The sequence below is a fragment of the Papaver somniferum genome, chromosome 9 (assembly GCF_003573695.1).
Source record: "Papaver somniferum cultivar HN1 chromosome 9, ASM357369v1, whole genome shotgun sequence".
Classification (NCBI taxonomy): Eukaryota; Viridiplantae; Streptophyta; class Magnoliopsida; order Ranunculales; family Papaveraceae; genus Papaver; species Papaver somniferum.
Window position 1 is genome coordinate 182,556,768 of NC_039366.1, and position 17,367 is coordinate 182,574,134.

The 17,367-nt window shown below is 38.0% G+C and overlaps 1 protein-coding gene across 1 annotated transcript; it reads left to right on the forward strand.

The window, feature by feature from the left end:
* Nucleotides 1-946: 946 nt before the first annotated feature.
* On the forward strand, nucleotides 947-4,065 carry LOC113313666 (protein STRUBBELIG-RECEPTOR FAMILY 2-like). The gene is made up of 12 exons (XM_026562459.1): nucleotides 947-1,177; nucleotides 1,383-1,645; nucleotides 1,838-1,970; nucleotides 2,142-2,213; nucleotides 2,314-2,379; nucleotides 2,457-2,528; nucleotides 2,606-2,677; nucleotides 2,831-2,902; nucleotides 2,996-3,061; nucleotides 3,167-3,232; nucleotides 3,325-3,521; nucleotides 3,625-4,065. Exons 2-12 carry the CDS (start codon nucleotides 1,591-1,593, stop codon nucleotides 3,960-3,962), a joined length of 1,209 nt encoding a protein of 402 aa, XP_026418244.1. The 5' UTR covers nucleotides 947-1,177; nucleotides 1,383-1,590; the 3' UTR covers nucleotides 3,963-4,065.
* Nucleotides 4,066-17,367: the final 13,302 nt, after the last annotated feature.

The following is a 17,367-nucleotide window of genomic DNA, read 5'->3' on the forward strand; positions in this document are numbered from 1 at the left end:
GACATGTCCATAGAACTTCCTTAACAAATTCTGCAAAAGTCACTCCAATAAACTACTGATTTTTTGGACTTTTACAGATTAGTTCGATAAATATATTAAAAGCAATAAAAATTATAAATAAACAGCGTCGGATCTATGTAGTAACTTGGGCTGGCTTAAGCGAGCCCAAAGTCCAAAAAAACCTTCCATTTTGTAGTGTAATTGTGTTTGGATACAAAAAATCAAGCCTAAACAATAGGCTTAAGCCGGCCCAAATCAAGCCAATTTGTTTTCAAGCCATCCCAACATTCATTTTCTGGGTCCACCACTATAAATAAACACACATAAAAAAACTCCATCAAAATCGGCTTTCACATTGTTGCAAAAGCCATAATTTGGTGCTTTGGTGGAGGCCGTAGATATGTTTCAAAAACAACAATACAGATTTGATTACAGGTTTCCAAAATAAGAGTTCACAACGTATCAACACAAACGCATGAGTAAGATATAACAACCAATCTTGGTGTGTGTGATAATATACTGGTAATTGTAAATTTTAATGAATTTGGTTAGAGGAAAACTCGGTCACATAATTAATTCATTCCTGCCATATGTTTAAGTTTTTCTCTTGAAAACCTTTCCCCCTACATAGCATATCCGTACCGTCTGATCAAAAAAAAGAAAAGAAGAGCATATCCGATAAAAACGGAACTCCGAGATAACTTTAACGATACGATATAAACGTGACGGAAAGAGGAGAAGAACTTTCTGGACCCTGTTATTCATTAATTCGATGTCAACTGCTGGATTGGAATCCTCTCGCTTGGACTTCCACGTGGCGTCTGTTCACAGGGAAGTAATGCACATTCGGGTATTACAGCTGTTATAGTGGAAAGCACTTGGAACAACTAACCGTTTTGGGTAATGGAGCGCAGAGCATTACTAATTCTGTTACACTGCCCACTCACCTTTATAAACTCTTCTGTCAACTCTCCCTCTCTCTCTTTCTTAACCCTACTCTCTGAACCGACATTGCATCTCACCGTCTCCGTCTCCGTCTCCGTCTCTCTCTCTTTCTCTCCCTCTCCCAACTCTCGAGGTGAAACCCTAGATTGTAAGTTTTTTTAGTTGAAGAAGTTTCTCGTGTACGACATGGTTTCTTGAAGAACTTCAAGTCTGGTTCAATTAGAAAACTCAGGTACGAATTTACAAGAAATCTTTTATGTAATTTTTGGGTGTTTTTGATTCGTTTTTACCTTTCTTGGTTGCATTTTCTCTGAATTCTCAGTTACTGCTTTAAAGATTTTTAGTTACCACTTCAATTTTGTGTGTGAATTCTAGATCTCCGTTTGATTCTTCAAGTATTTGTAATTAATGGATTGCATTCTTGTTTGTTCTTGCAGTTTCTTGAATTACTGCCTCTGTAATTCTGATGCTGAAGATGGCTAAACACTATCTGTGGGTTTTACTTGCTACAATTCTCTTCTCGACAATGCTGATACTTCAAGATTCTGCATTAACTGATCCATCTGACGATAATTGATACTTTCATCTCCTATTTTCGTTTTATACTCTTCAATCTTTCATGCCTTTTTCAGATGTTTCTTTGTGATGAATTTTTTTTGGAGGGGAAGATTCCTTGTCTTGTATGATGTCAAAAAACAAGGTTCATGTAGCAATTTTTGGTTCATTAGTTTTCTTGGTGAAATTTGTGAGGAACATACAGTTTATATGCTTATAGTTGCTTAGAATTCATAGTGGAAGATTGGTTTGGTGTCTACCATAGCTTTAGCCAAAAACTGGCCCTATAATTTTGTTGAAGAAACTCACTGTTTTAAATTGCTTTTACAATTTTCAGTCACCATTCTCCAAGATCTGTATAAATCACTGAACCAACCACCACAGTTGGATGGATGGAAACTGAATGGAGGGGATCCCTGTAAGGAGTCGTGGAAAGGGATCTCATGCTCTGGATCCTCCGTTATGTTCATGTAATGCTAACAACTCTTTCATTTTAATTGTATGCCCTTTCATAGCTTTTGGTATCTTTTTTTTGTTTGAAACTAACATTTTCCTGGCTCTTTCATTTTAATTGTATGCCCCTGTAGCTTTTGGTATCTTTTTGGTTGAAAAATAACATTTTCCTGGCTACTGTCAAGCAGTAAAATAAATGGTCTAGAGCTAAATGGGAGTCTAGGAGGGAATCTCTTCGGCCTCTTTAATTTGAAGCAGCTGTGAGTAGTTTTCATAGAATATAAAATGATAGCTGTCTTTGAGTTATATTAACCTCCATGTAAGCTTACATACTTCTTTTATCTGGGTTTTTTCCTACAGGGATGTTAGCTTCAATCACATAGAGGGAGAAATTCCTTCATCTTTACCTCCAAATGCCACACATATGTAAGACTTTTTACCTCTTATTTCTTGCATATCCATCTTTTCTTCATAGTTGACTCATCTGTTTACTAAAATCGCAGAGACTTGTCGTTCAACAATTTCAATCAGAATATTCCTTTCTCCCTGACGTCAATGAAATATTTGCGGCATTTGTAAGCTGTTGACCTATTATTGCTTCAACATTTAAGTTTACCCATATGACAGTCCTAAATGTTGTTTCTGTGTGCAGGAATATATCTCATAATTCCTTATCGGGGCCAGTAGGCAATGTGTTTATGGGTCTTCCGCATCTAAAACAAATGTACAGTCTCTTAACCTTGTCATTTTGGTGCTTATATGAAACTGAACAAAAGACCTGTGTGTGTGGTCCTAAATTTGTAGTGTTCTTTATACCAACATATTTGAGCTTAGTGATATACCCTTGACCCAAATTTTCACTGTGCTATAATTACAGGGATCTATCATATAACAACTTCACTGGAGATCTCCCAAGATCCTTTGGAAGTTTGAAGAATCTTACTGGATTGTAAGTAGCAAATAATCAAACTTAATTTAATTCACTTTTTTTCAGACTGTCTTCGTTTTCCACTCTTATAAGAGAGTTCTTGTATGCTTGCAGATTCCTACAGAATAACCAATTCACAGGATCAGTAGTCTTTCTAGCTTATCTCCCACTCACTGATCTGTACGTGACAATCACAGTTGCTATTACTTAATCTTTTACCTCTTCTTAAGCATTTTCTTTTCTTATAGCAATTTTAATTTAAAATTTTTATCTGTTGAATTTCAGCGACATTCGAAATAATCACTTCAGTGGTGTTATTCCTAAGCAATTTGAAAAGATACCGCATTTATGGTAAGATTTACGAATTTCAAATTCTATTTCTTTTATATGTCTTTTAGTACTCTACTAAACAACTTAGCATGTTTGCCTTTTATTCTTACCAGGTTTAGCGAAAATGCATTCCAAATAACTCCTACTCCCAGAGAAGGAAAACAGAAGCAAAAAGGACTGGCTCCTGGAGCAATAGCATTTACAGTCGGTGGCGTATTTGTAGTGGCAATCTGTGTAGCAGCCCTCCTTGCAATGAGATCCCGTCTTCGCAGGAATAACAGAAATCATGCTACAGTCAGTACAGCCACAGGTGAGTTCCAACTTTCAGCTGTATACTTGTGCATCTTTCAGCTGTATTAGGATAACCAATCTGTCAGAGGTTCGGTTACTGACAACTTTTTCAAACTTCCCAGGAGAAGGCTCCATTCGCCCAAAAGATGATATTGAGCTTCCAGCAGTTGTGCAAGAAGAAGGAAACATTAACCATCCTCAGCCAGGTCCTGCACAAGCTCAACAAGTCAATGTAGCACCTTTTAATGGTCACAATGTCGGGCAGGGTGGTGCTTGTGCTGGTGCTGGTGGTGGTGGTGGTGAAGATAAGTTTACACCAATAATGCGCTTAGTTGAAGATCAGTGCCCTCGCTGTGGGAAGGAGTCGAGGGTCGGCTTGGAAGCTATATTCGATGTACCCTGTGTAAGGTATCAACTATTATGGCTAGATTGTGGATATAGGTGGACACGTAATGCATGAAGTTGTTTAAACCAGTTCGGTTTCGTTTACATTTTTGTGAACCCTTCAATATTGTGTGATGAAATACAATCTTAAATTTCACTTTTTATGTTTGAACTGAGCACTCAATCAACACAAGGAAAGTTTAGCAGGTTATTTGAACCCGGTTTTTGTTAATGAGTGTCAATGGTGGCAATTTGCTATGTCCTCTGTAGTTTATGGGATGTGGGGCATTTTATTATTTTAGCACCTCCTGCTCTTAAATGTGTAACCAAGGGAGGCTATCATATCAATAATGCATTTAGTTATTTCAGATAGATTCTTGAAACTTAGCCTGTAGGCGAATGAGACCTTTAGGCTCATTAGATCCATTCTAGTTCCATAGATCTGTTCAATCATGTCATTTGAAAATAGGTAGATAGAAAGTTTTTTAGGTTTCCCTGTAACAAACATATTCCTTATTCACCCATTACCCTTTCTGGGTTCTTCTCTACAGGTTCCACTAAAGGAACTTTTCCTTTATCCCTTGCCAAGCATCTACAAAACATCCTATTTGAAATCGCAAAAAATGGTGATGTTGGTAGAAGAATTTGGAAATATGATGAAAATCAAACATGGTTCCTTAAAATAGAATTTTGAATTCTTGCCTTTCTAATTCTTTCCCTCCAAAAAAGAAAAACTCAGAAGTTACAATAGGCAAATAAACAGTCAAATAACAATGGGTTTTTCCTTAATGTTTTTCTATCTAAACCTAACCCAAAAGCAGACCCAATCTCCTTCTTCATCCCGGCTGGAAAATGCTACACTGGTTGGTTCGCTATAGCAACCAGTGTAACATTATTTTAACAGAGATTCTAAAATAATAAAAGACATTATCTCATTCTCCAACTCAATCAGACCCAATCTGTCTTAGAAGACATTATCTCATTCTCCAACTCAATTGGAAAACCCAATTTTCACAGCTATCCTACACAGAAACCAACCAAAACCTATGCTCAAGCCTTACATTCCAATAAAACTATCCCATACCCACAAATTCATCACTATTCACCTGTGATAGATTTGCTGCTCCTTTGACTGTAAATGCCTGTAGTAATAGGGGTATAAACATTAAGTTCACAAATCCAGCTAATACCCTTGGTTGTTGGTATGATGCATTCGTTGTTTCATCTCCTAAATCCTACTACCTCCGTCCCTAACTAGATGACCTAGTTAAAATTTACTGGTAAATTTAGAAATGATTTATCTCTCAAACTATACAACGGATTTTCGCAAACTTTGTATCATCGGAAAGCATTTCAAAACACATATCTAATGAATATAAATACGGCTATCAAATTTTACATATTTCTTATAATAATACTAATCTATCACTCCACTTATTTATGGTATAGGTCATCTAATTAGGGACGGAGGGAGTATAACAATTGGAGTATCATCGGCCAAGCCCTAAGTTTGGAACTTCAGAGTGAAACCCCAATCTCGTTATACCCTGTTAACTCATATCAAGCCATATTCCACATGAATAGAGATTTATCTCTTGCTGACGTTGAGTTCATCTTCAATCTTGATAAGGTTGATTATTCGGTTAACAGATGGGATCAAAAGTTTTGGAAATCCTCTTCAGAATTGGCAACGTATTTTCACTTGGAAATCTTTGGGGTTCTTTATCAGTTCTGGTCATCAGAAATCATTCAAAAACTAGGTAAGCTTTGTGGAGAAGTTTTACTTATAAGTCCAAAAACTCTTAAGCTGGAGGATCTAACAGCAATAAGAATCAAGGTTCGTAATTCAGAGGGTATCAATTTTATCCCTAGAGCAATCAATTTGTTTACTGAACTTGGTAAATTTACTGCTCATATCTTCATTGTTGAAGCTCCTCATACACGGAATTCCAGCTGTCCGGCACCGGAAAATTTGAAATCAGCTTCAAAGGCAGTTGTCGAACAGATGAAAAAAGGGATATTTTGAGTTTGGTTCCCATAAGGTACACCTTTGCTTTTGGTGCCCGGTCAAAAGATTGACTTTGTTTGACCGTGTTGACCATCCAATTTTAGAATTAAAATTGTGAAATGACCAACGAAAAAGAACTTTTGATTTATTTACTAATGTTAGCAAGTTATACATGTTCATACTGATCATATTGTCAATAATTGGGAAATGACAATTCGAAAGTCTTTTTTTCGTTGGTCATTTCACAATTTTAATTCGGAATTGGATGGTCAACACGGTGAAACAAAGTTAATCATTTGACTAGGCATCAAACTCAAAGTTGGACAAAGTTAGGCACCAAACACAAAGTTATACCATTTTATGGGCACCAAACTCGAAATTTCCCATGAAAAATAAGAAGTTTCTCCCTTATTCACGTAAGTCCTACGACAAAATCTCAGAAGATCAATTCTTGGACGATTCTACGACTAATCTCATGACCTGTTCAACAAGCAAAGTCTTGTACACAATTGTACGGGAGACTGGTCATCATGGGTCAACATCTACAAAGAACTGTAGCTTAAAAGAAAACGAAAAACAAACCCATGCAGGCCACACAAGTCTGGAGAAGAATTGAAAAAACGAAGATGTCCAACACGGCTGCAGGAGAAGAAGCTACAGATATGGACATTGATAAAGACCCAGCATTCAAGTTATCTCTTGATGAATTTCAAGAAGTTAAAATCAGACCTCTTGTGCATAAAACAACACCAAAAAAACTCTCAATAAAGCTTTATAAATTCATCGATCCCATCCCCAAACCCATTCACCCATTCATCATCATGCCTCATCCTGTCCAAATTCCACCAGCACCCAGAAATTTCACCTCCTATGGAAACCCACCTATCTTAAAACCCCCACTTATCTCAAACAAATCTCTCCACCTACAAAACCATGCAAAGCTTGTGGTAAGTTACAATTCTATGCTTACAGTACCTAATCGGATTCTCAACGAGGTTCACAGGCTCTTCAAGTTCGGAATTCAATTGGGCATCACTTTTAAGTCAATGCCAAATTACAACACAATATTTTTACTCTGTAAGATATATGTTGATGGTCCAATCCTAAAATCATCTAGCAAAACATGTCAACCTCCACCTGTTAAGAAAGATTTTGCAGTACGTACGTTGATGCATTTGGATGGTGTGTAGAATGCACCGGTATATGAACCTAAAGAGAAGTACTTGCCTCTCAAATGGTTAGAAGAGACTTTTATAATCCATCTAGATGCCGAAGTACCTTTGGAGACATCTTCTTCTTCAAATCCAGAATTCCCTCCCGGTTTCGAACCTACATGCAGCGACATAACAGATGATGCTTCCTCATCACCCAATATTGACCTACCTTGTACTCATAAGAGGTTTCTTAATTAATGCAAAAGACTGGATATTTCCAATGAAGATATTGGCAAAAATGGTATCAAACAAAGAAGAATTTGCAAGAAGAGGGGCATTATTAGCGATAAATGAGTCTACAAATTCTGAGCTGGAATGTGCGAGGTCTATGCTCCTCCAATAGAAGACTCATTGTTAAGAAAATGATACAACTTGTCAAAGCTTCGATTATTATGCTGCAAGAAACTAAGATGATGCAGTTCTCCTCATATGACATTGCTCAAATTTGTGGTCACACAGATTACGGATGGACTTATCAACAGTCTATGGGTAATTCTGGAGGAATACTGATCTTGTGGAACAAGAGCTTCTTAGATGTTTATGACTCTCTTATTGGTGATTACACTCTATCTATCTCTTGAACTAACAAACTGGATGGTTTTCAATGGGTGATGACTAATGTTTATGGTCCCAATAAACCTCATGAAAGACCTGATTTTTGGCCAGAGTTAGACAACATTTGTAGCTATTGGGATCTCCCTTGGTGCTTGGGTGGAGATTTTAATGTAATCACCAAGTGTGATGAGAAGAAGCGATGCACAAAGCTTACCAAAAGTATGATGAACTTTGCTGATTTCATCTTCCACCATGAACTCATTGATCTTACCTTAAAAGGAGCAAGATACACTTGGTCAAATGGCCAGGACAATCTTGTGATGTGTAGGCTTGACAGATTCCTCATTTCACCTTCTTTTGAAACTCAATTTCCTTTCCTTTCCCAACTAACCAAAGCCAGACCTATATCAGACCACATTCATATTATTTTAGACATTTCTGACCCTTCTTGGGGACCTAGTCCATTTAGGTTTGAAATTATGTGGTTTTTGAAGAACGGATTTTACAACTGTTGGAAGAGTGGTGGTCTTCTTTTTGTTTTGCAGGTAGTCCAAGTACAATCTTATGGTGCAAGCTTAAAGCTCTAAAAGAAAAATTGAAGGAATGGAACAAAGAGGTTTTAGGAAATACTTCTACCAAGTTGATTCACATCTTAACAGAGATTCAGACTCTTGACAACTTTGCTGAGGACAACTTACTGAGCGAAGTTCAACAAAAAGAGAGGTTAGATTTTAAGACAGAGTTTGAGAAGGTTACTCAAATAGAGGAAATCTCATGGAGGATAAAATCCAATTCCAAATGGATGACATAGGGAGATAAAAATACTTCATTCTTCATAAATCAAGCTATGGATAGGAGAAGATATCACAAAATCAAACAACTATACATTGATGGCAATTTAGTTTCTGACAAATATGCACTTCAATAATACATTGTAAGTTTTCATGAACATCTCTTCACAAAAGACGAACTTATCAGACCTATATTGGAAGGTATATAGTTTGATTGTATTAATTCTATTAAACATGATATTCTTGATGCTAATTTCCAAAGCTGAGGTGTTACAGGCCATCAATGACTTAGCCTAAGATAAAGCCCCTGGGCCAGATGGTTTTCCAGTTATGTTCTTCAAGAAATGCTGGAGTTTCATCAAAGTAGACATCATGGGCACTATCTCTGAATTTTGTGATAAAGGTTGTATTGATACAGAGCATAATTCAATCTTCATCACATTAGTGCCCAAAAAGGATCATGTTGAAACCATCAAAGATTGTAGACCTATTTGCTTACTTACAAGTGTTTACAAGATTCTCGCAAAAGTATTGGCATCCAGGTTGAAGTTGGTAATGTCTAAACTTATTTCTCCATTTCAATGTGTTTATATATAAGGAAGACAAATTATCGATGGTATTCTTATTGCAAATAAATTGGTCGATTCAAGATTGAAATCCGGAAAATCAGGGGTTATTTGCAAGACTGATATTGAGCTTTTGACAAGATTAATTGGGACTACTTAGAGTTTATTTTATAGAAAATGGGTTTTAGTAGTACATGGCGTGGTTGGATGAGATTTTGTTACTCGACAGCCTGTTTCTCAGTCCTTATCAATGGATCTTCTTTTGGTTATTTCAGCAGCTCAAGGGGTGTTAGGCAAGGATGTCATGTTTCTCCTTTGCTTTTCAACATTGCCATGGAAGGATTTTCTAGATGTATCGATAGAGCAGCAAACTCCAAATTTTTCAATGGGTTTTCAATGGTTGACGGGGGTCAGGTTGTAAACCATCTACATTATGCTGATGATACAATATTTTTTGTAGATAACAAGAAGGAGGAACTCATAAATTTATTCTATATATTCAAGTGCTTTGAGTATATTACGGGAATTAAAGTGAATACCTGTAAAACCAGACTCGTTGCTATTGGTGATGTACCTGACATTAATTCATGGGCTACAGAGTTAGGTTATGGAATGGATACTTTACCTTTCATGTATTTGGGTTTTCCACTTGGTGCAAAAAACACCTCCAAGGAAATTTGGCATCCAGTTATAGAGAGATTTGATGCAAGACTTTCTTTTTGGAACAAAATATCTCTCACCAAAGGAGGTAAAGTGATTCTTCTCAAACGTATTCTCTCTTCGCTGCCAATGTATTACTTCTCCCTTTTCAAAGAACCAATCTCTGTTATAAGTACTTCGAAAAGGAAGATGAATTTTTTTATGGGAACATAATAGTGATGGCAGTAGTACTTCTCACTTGATCAACTGGCGTCTAGCTTGTGCTGCTAAAGAAATGGGAGGTATTGGCATTCTAAATATTAGATTAATGAATCAAACTTTACTTGCAAAATAGTGTTGGAGGTTTGGGGTGGAGAAAACACATTTATGGTACCAGCTTATAGAGGAAAAATATGATTGCATCTCATCTTATTGGATTCCTGGCAAAATTTCTACACCTTACGGTGTTTCTTGTTGGAGAACAATCACTGAAACAAGCAAGTTAATATCATCAAATTCAACCATTTGTCTACATTCTGACACTTTAATATCATTTTGGCATGATAAGTAGATTGGAGATGAAAGTTTGGCCGATTTTTTTCATGCCTTGTACAAGGTGGATAATATAAAACTTGCAAGTATTGATGAACATATTTCAGCTGACGGTTCTTGGAAATTTGAGTTCAAAATATTTCTCCATAACTATGAAGTTGACAGTTTGCGGCTCTTTTCTCTATTATTGGTTCTTCCCCTCCAATCAGAGATAACTTGCCAGATACTCAGAAACTTTCTATATGCCTTGCATTGTGATGTGGTGAGTGGTTGGTAGTGGGGGATCCGGTTTGACGTAGTACTAGTTGTGGTACCATTTCAGATCTAATGATGATAATTGGATTTTAGGGTGGGTATCAGAGAACATACCTGTTACCACATCAGGCTGGCAGTGTCGGGAATGTTGTCATAATTTTCCTGGATTTCCTCATCCTTCAGGTATTTCGCTCTACTTAAAGATGTGTAGACGGAGTTTAGCTGGTCGTGGAGAGTTCATATTATTTTCATCAGGAGCACCTGGTTGTGGATTTCGCTTTTCCTGATTCCCATTGCTCCTTGGGTTTTAGGCTTTGTTATCTTGTCTCCCCACTTAACCATAGATATCACTTATATAATGGTATGGTCATAATTTACAAAAGGTATTTGAGAGTTTGACTGATCGCTTAATCTAATGATGAAATTCAAAGTTGGCAAGCACAAAAAAACAATGGCGCAAGCGATACAAAGTGAAACTTAACATTCAAAATGAGATGCTTAACAATGGTTCAAATAAAACTTGCAAGAAAGAAGAAATTCTCACCTAGTTATATACAAAGAGAGTGACATTATCTAGTTTTTCCTGTGTGTGCATCACTTGGAGAGTTTTTTACTATACCTTCTTATTGATGTTTGAAGTCCTAATTTGGGCACATCTTTGATGAAACTCCACCATAGGTAGGCAGGAAAAAAGGTGGTAGCGTCCTAAGAGCATCTCCAACAATGAGTGTAAAAAAATCCTACGTGGAAGTCTAATTAAGACTTTTATTTAGGAGATTTTACACATATAATAAACATAGGACTCCGTGGCAATAGTGAAAACTTTAATCCTTAGAATATTTTACATGATAAAAGCTTAATCTTTTATTTTTATTTTAACTAATTTTTAACCTTAGAATATTAATTCTGGCGTTTTCTCTCTCATGGTTTTTCACCGGTGTTTTCTCCCGGTGATTGGAACCTCATTCCAATCTCGGATTCATCATGTTTGAACTCGCAGATTTTTCATTGATTTTGTTTTTCCTTTGGATTTATTACCACGTTTTTCGCTTCTTTGCTTTGATTTCAAAAAATTTCCTTGCCGCGTTTTGTTTTTCTGTAGGGTTTCAGTTTTTTTTTTTTTTTTTTTAGGGTTCTTACTCAGAATCCATGCCTAGGGCTACAAGGAATTCTTCTCGCGCTCTGCTGCCCACCCCTTCCACACTGGTACCCTCGCCTTCTTCTCCTTCTATGGTAGAAGCAATATCGGATGTTGTTCACTGTCCTTTCAAGAGCATCCATGGATGTCCAGATGGGGTTCATGGAAGAGGATATGTCAAGGGTTCTTTCCTGAAACACCTTCATGACAAGCATTTATCCTCCGAAGCTAGCAGGAACGCTTGCAGGGACTTGATTGGCAGTAATCTGGATGTGTATTGTGGTTTGGAGAAGGCTCTCTGCACTTTACGTATGTGGTTCTGCAGTAGGTGTTTGTATCTGCATGCATGGACGAAATCTTGCAAAGTGCGTGAAGGTGATGTACATGATTTCATCTCAGGTCCATTCAATGGTGTATGGGCAGATTTCTTAATCCATGGTTTGGCGAAACCAGGCGAGTTGCAGGCTGTATGTTTGGAAGAAGCTGCTGTGAACGATGGTAGTGATGTTGTTGGAATCCGTTCCACTGAGTTGATGAACGTCGTTTTTCAAAGGAAAATTTCAACAGTCGCCTGCATTCCTCATAAGTGCAGACTCGCGTTCTCAAGAGCTCTCAAGGTTTGTCTCGACAGGGTGTTAGCAAGTCCATCCAATCTTTCAGGTTGGTTTCTTCTTTTGCTTCTTCCCATTTGCACTTTATCATTGTACCAACCCAAGTGTCCAGCTGAGAGGAAGTCCGGTAATCGAAAGAGATTACAGATTGCAGCAATTCTTCAGGCGCTTAAAGTTTGGAAGGAACCCAATGGTTGCGTCATTCTAGTTAACAAATTGCTCCAACAGCCTGTTCGGGGAGGTTCTAAGAAGGCGGATGAGAAGAAGACAGACGAGAAGAAGCAAGAAGTTGCTAATGTCATCGCCTGTTAAAACAAGATCAACTCAGGGCACTTCGCATCTGCGATTCGAGTGTTATCCTCGTCTGGTGTAGCTCTATGCGATGAGAAGACTTACATTAAATTGCAGGATAAGCATCCGTTAGCATCTTCCCCTGAGGTTCCCGTGGAAGACATCACTGCTGATCCTATTTTTGTGGATTCCAGGGCTGTTTTGGGATCCATTAAAAGCTTCCCTAAAAGGACATCTTGTGGTCGACACGACTTACGTGCGCAGCACTTAGTTTATGTTCTCAGTGGAGCGGCGGCGGCAGTGGCGGATGACTTAATTTCGTCGATTTCTGGGGTTGTCAATCTTTGGTTGGTTGGGAATTGTCTGTGGTAATTAGGCGAATACATTGCTAGCGCACCTTTGACACCATTTTTCAAGCCGGGGGAGGTCTTAGACCCATTGCAGTTGGTACGGTTTGGCGTAAATTGGTTTCCAAAGTGGCTGCTTTCGCCGTCGGAAAAGACATGACCTCCTATTTAGGGGATTACCAATTCGGTGTTGGTGTACCTGTCGGAGGGGAAGGTATTTTACATGTTGTAAATCGCCTTTTGGAGATGAAATGACATTCAGACAAAATGTCAATGTTGTTAATTGACTTTTCTAATGCTTTCAACATGGTGAGCAGATCTCATCTCGTCAAGGAAGTACGTCTTCATTGTTCAGGTATTTCTCGCTGGGTAGAATTTTTCTACTTACGACCGGCTAAGCTTTATTATGCCCAATATATTTTATCTTCTGCCCTCGGTGTTCAACAAGGTGATCCCCTCGGTCCCTTGTTGTTTTAATTGACACTTCACCCCTTAGTGAAGTCTATTGCTTCTCGTTTCCAACTCGATTTACACGCATGATACCTTGATGATGGAACAATTTTTGGTGATACTCTGGAGGTAGCTAAGGCTTTGCGAATAATTGAAACTGAAGGACCAAGCAGGGGGTTGCACCTTAATATAAAGAAAACATAAGTCTTTTGGCCTTCCCTTGATCCCAGAAGTACAGCTGATGGTGTATTCCCCTCAGATATTGGTAGACCCTCTAAAGGTGTTAAACTTTTGGGTGGTACGGTGAGTTTGGATATGGACTTTATTAGTGATATGTTGGTGAGCAGGGTGCACAAAACCGTTCTCCTAATGGATGCGATCAAAAAACTCAAGGATCCTCAAAGTGAGATGATTTTACTTCGCAATTGCACTGGTGTGTCTAGACTTTACTTTGCAATGCGAACTACCAATCCTGCTGCCCTACAACCAGCCACTGATCTTTTTGATGCCAGTTATACCAGTATTTGAGACTTTTAATTACTGGGGATGGTTCGGGGTTTGGTCCTCTACAACAGAGATTAGCTACCTTGCCCATTAAAGATGGTGGACTTGGCGTTTATAACATGACAGACACTCGTGCTTACTGTTATCTTGCTTCTCGGAGCCAGACTACTTCGGTGAAAAAGGTGATCCTTGGTAATTTATTCTCAACAGACAAAGGCTCATCTTATCAGTCGGCTCTTCAGACCTTCATCCATGTATGTGGATTACCTTCTTCTTACTGTGTCGATGAGACTGCCCCCCGTTCCATGCATTCTCTGGCAGTAACTTATTTCGATGCAGTTAAGAAACAAATCCCAGACCAATTTTCTTTGTCCGAGAGAGATTTTGTCTTATGGCAATGCAATCGTGTCAAGCATGCACAAGACTATCTTTTGGCGGTTCCCATTAGCGGTCTCAATCAATGCCTCGGACCTAGACAATTCAGAGTTGTGCTTTGTTATTGTCTTGGTATTCCTCTGTTTGTTGAGAATAGTTTATGCGCAAGTTGCAACAAATCTATGGACATTTTTGGAGATCATGCGCTTCACTGTGCTAAGTATATTGGGTACAAGTTTCGACATGATTTTGTTCGTGACGTTGTCTTTGACATTTGTTACAAAACTAATGTGCCTGCGTGCAAGGAGGTTTCTCTTGGCCTTCAGACGGATGATGACAGAGATTTAAAGCCAGCCGATATCCTTGTTCTCAACTGGGAAAATGGGAAAGATGTTTGTATGGATGTTACAGGTGTCTCTCCATTTACTGGTGATGGTGTCCGCTCTTTTGTCCCCGGTAAGGCAACTTCTAGTGCGGTTTCTCGTAAACGTACTAAATACTTGGACAAGTGTACTGCACATGGATATGGATTGGGTGTTCTAACTTTCTCTACCTTAGGGGAACTTGGCGAGGATACTTTGGTTTTTTTCAAGCGTCTCAAGAATTTCCTAGTTAGCAATGACGCTAGTAGTGGTTTAGGTAGTTTCATTTTTCATAGGTTAGGCGTTGCTATTCAAAAGGGAGTTGGTGCCCAGCTTGTTGCTAGGTTACCAACCAAAAGCTTTGTATGATTTTTAATCATGATTATACCCTATTTGTATACATATTTTAAAGCTAAAAAAAAACTATCAATACATATGGATTACAAAATAAATAGACTTTGTATCTTCTCATCCATTTTTAAAAAAATACTAAAAAAATAAAATAATTAAAAATCTGACATGGAGGTGCAAGTGAAGGTGTAAATAAGATTCTCTTTAAAGCCATCATATTTATTTTTTCATCCCTCCTAGTTTGTAGAATCCAACCACTGGAGATGGATTTATGTTAAGTGGGGGGTCTGAAATCCTACGTGTTACAAAAACAAAAAGATTCACCCTCTATAGGAGATGCTCTAAGAACATCTCCAATAGTAGGTCGAAAAAATCATACGTGGATGTTATTGTTATAAACCTCTGCGAAAGCAACCAGAAACCATGAAAATTACCAGAAAATAACCAGAAACCATAAAAATAACCTTCAAACCAAACAAGAAAACAACTAAAAATCAACCAAACAACATCAAAAGCTTAAATCAACAACTAGAAATCCTCAAGTATTGATATTGCAAACCTACCAGCTCTCTAACCACAAAATAACATTCTGGAGTTACCACAAAAGTAAAATCAAAGTTAAAATAAAAAAGAGCCAGTTTAGACATTCTATATCCCTAATCTCTGTGAGAAACCAAGACTATTCTGGAAACTCAATCTTCTCCTTGTTCTTGGAGGAAAAAATATGTTGCTATGTTATTCTTTCAGATTTTCGTCAATCTATCTTTCTCCCAGCAGATTCAAACTCTTCTTTGCGGCAGAAATCAACAATGTGGGGGATAAGTACCTATTAGTTAAGTCATTGTTCTCCTTCCTTGGGCAGCAATTTAAAAACACAAAAGACAACATGACTCATCTACAAAAGTACAACTACAACAAATGAAAACAAAATGGCAGGAGAAATCTGCACGTTTGGCTTTGTTTGGACCTGACGTCTCGACAAGAGATACCATTAAACTACTTAATACTCATTTATCCCAATAAGACTCTTCTCCCCCTCTATTTCACCCCGCTCACCCATTTCACCCACCTCCTAAACTCGAAATTCTACAACACTGAAGTCCTCATGGCGTCCTCTTCCAACAACAACTCCATTGAAGATCTCTCTGATGCTATGGAAAAAAACCTTCACATCCCAGATCCCCTAAGACCTATAGTATTTTTGAACAAAGATTATCTGAAACCAAAACCCATTCAAGATGATAAGATGAGTGTAGTTGGTAAACTCCACAGCAATACCAACGTGTTGATCTCTGAAGCGTATTCTTACACCAGAAAACACTGGAACTTGAAGAAAGATGTGGAGATCTCACCATTCCAAAAAACAAAGAACTTTTTTCACTTCAAATTCAATCATGTTGAAGGTATTCTAGCTGTTAACTATCCAAGCCATGTTGAGCGATGCTATGCTTGCAATAATTCAAAATCAATTTGAAGGTGTCCATAGAATTCAAGAAGAAGAATATAAAAAGATAAGGCTTAGTATAAAAATGAAAATAGTTCCAACAGATTACATAACTTTCAAAGCTCTAGAAGGAATAGCACAGCCCGCTGGTCAACTCATTTTATTCAAAAATCGCTATGGGCGTGATTACGATGAGAAAAATGTTGAAGTAATGGTGGAAGTAGATGTCACAAATCCCCTCCCATATGGTTCTGACTGTGTGTATGATTGACAAAAAACTTGGATAGAATTCTCTTATGCTCTCTTTCCGTTCAAGTTATGCCAATTCTGCCGTACTCTAGACCACTCTAGAGACAGCTACACTCCAAAGAGAAGAGAAACTTTAGCTTCTAGAATGGCGGCAAGAATCATTAACAACAACTCAACATCAAATAATGTAACCTCTGAAGCTCCTCAGACTAATCTTCTGCATACTACCCAACTCACACCTCAACTAACCCAAATGATTCCCACCTCCCAAAACCCATTTGATATCCTAGCCAATCCATATCTTAACCTTTCCCAAAAGCTAACCTTAAAGGATCCCATAATCAAGAAGCAATGTCACCTCATCTCTCCAGTGAAAGATTCTCTCCCAATTGTCCCTCGACTCAGTCAGTCTCAGGAGTTCGACACTCAAATTTCAGTGGGCTTAAACAAAAATTATCTTTCAAATCCCACTCAATCGACAACTACAACTATAACCCATTTCTACGCAGAAATACCCAAATTGTTAAGGCTTCTGAAACCGTGGAGCCAACCCACCCACCCAGTTTTGACCCGATTCCTAAATTTCAAACATTAACCCAATCTCAATCTCTTAGAAACCCTATTATTCCATATACCAGGAAATGGAACAGACAAAAGACTCACATCTCCATTAATTCCTCGGAGAACACCACTACCACTCAATAACCAATATCAATCCCCGGTGGAAAAAGAAAGGACCTGATTGAAAGCTATGAAAGGATTAAAAGAAGCAAAGCAGT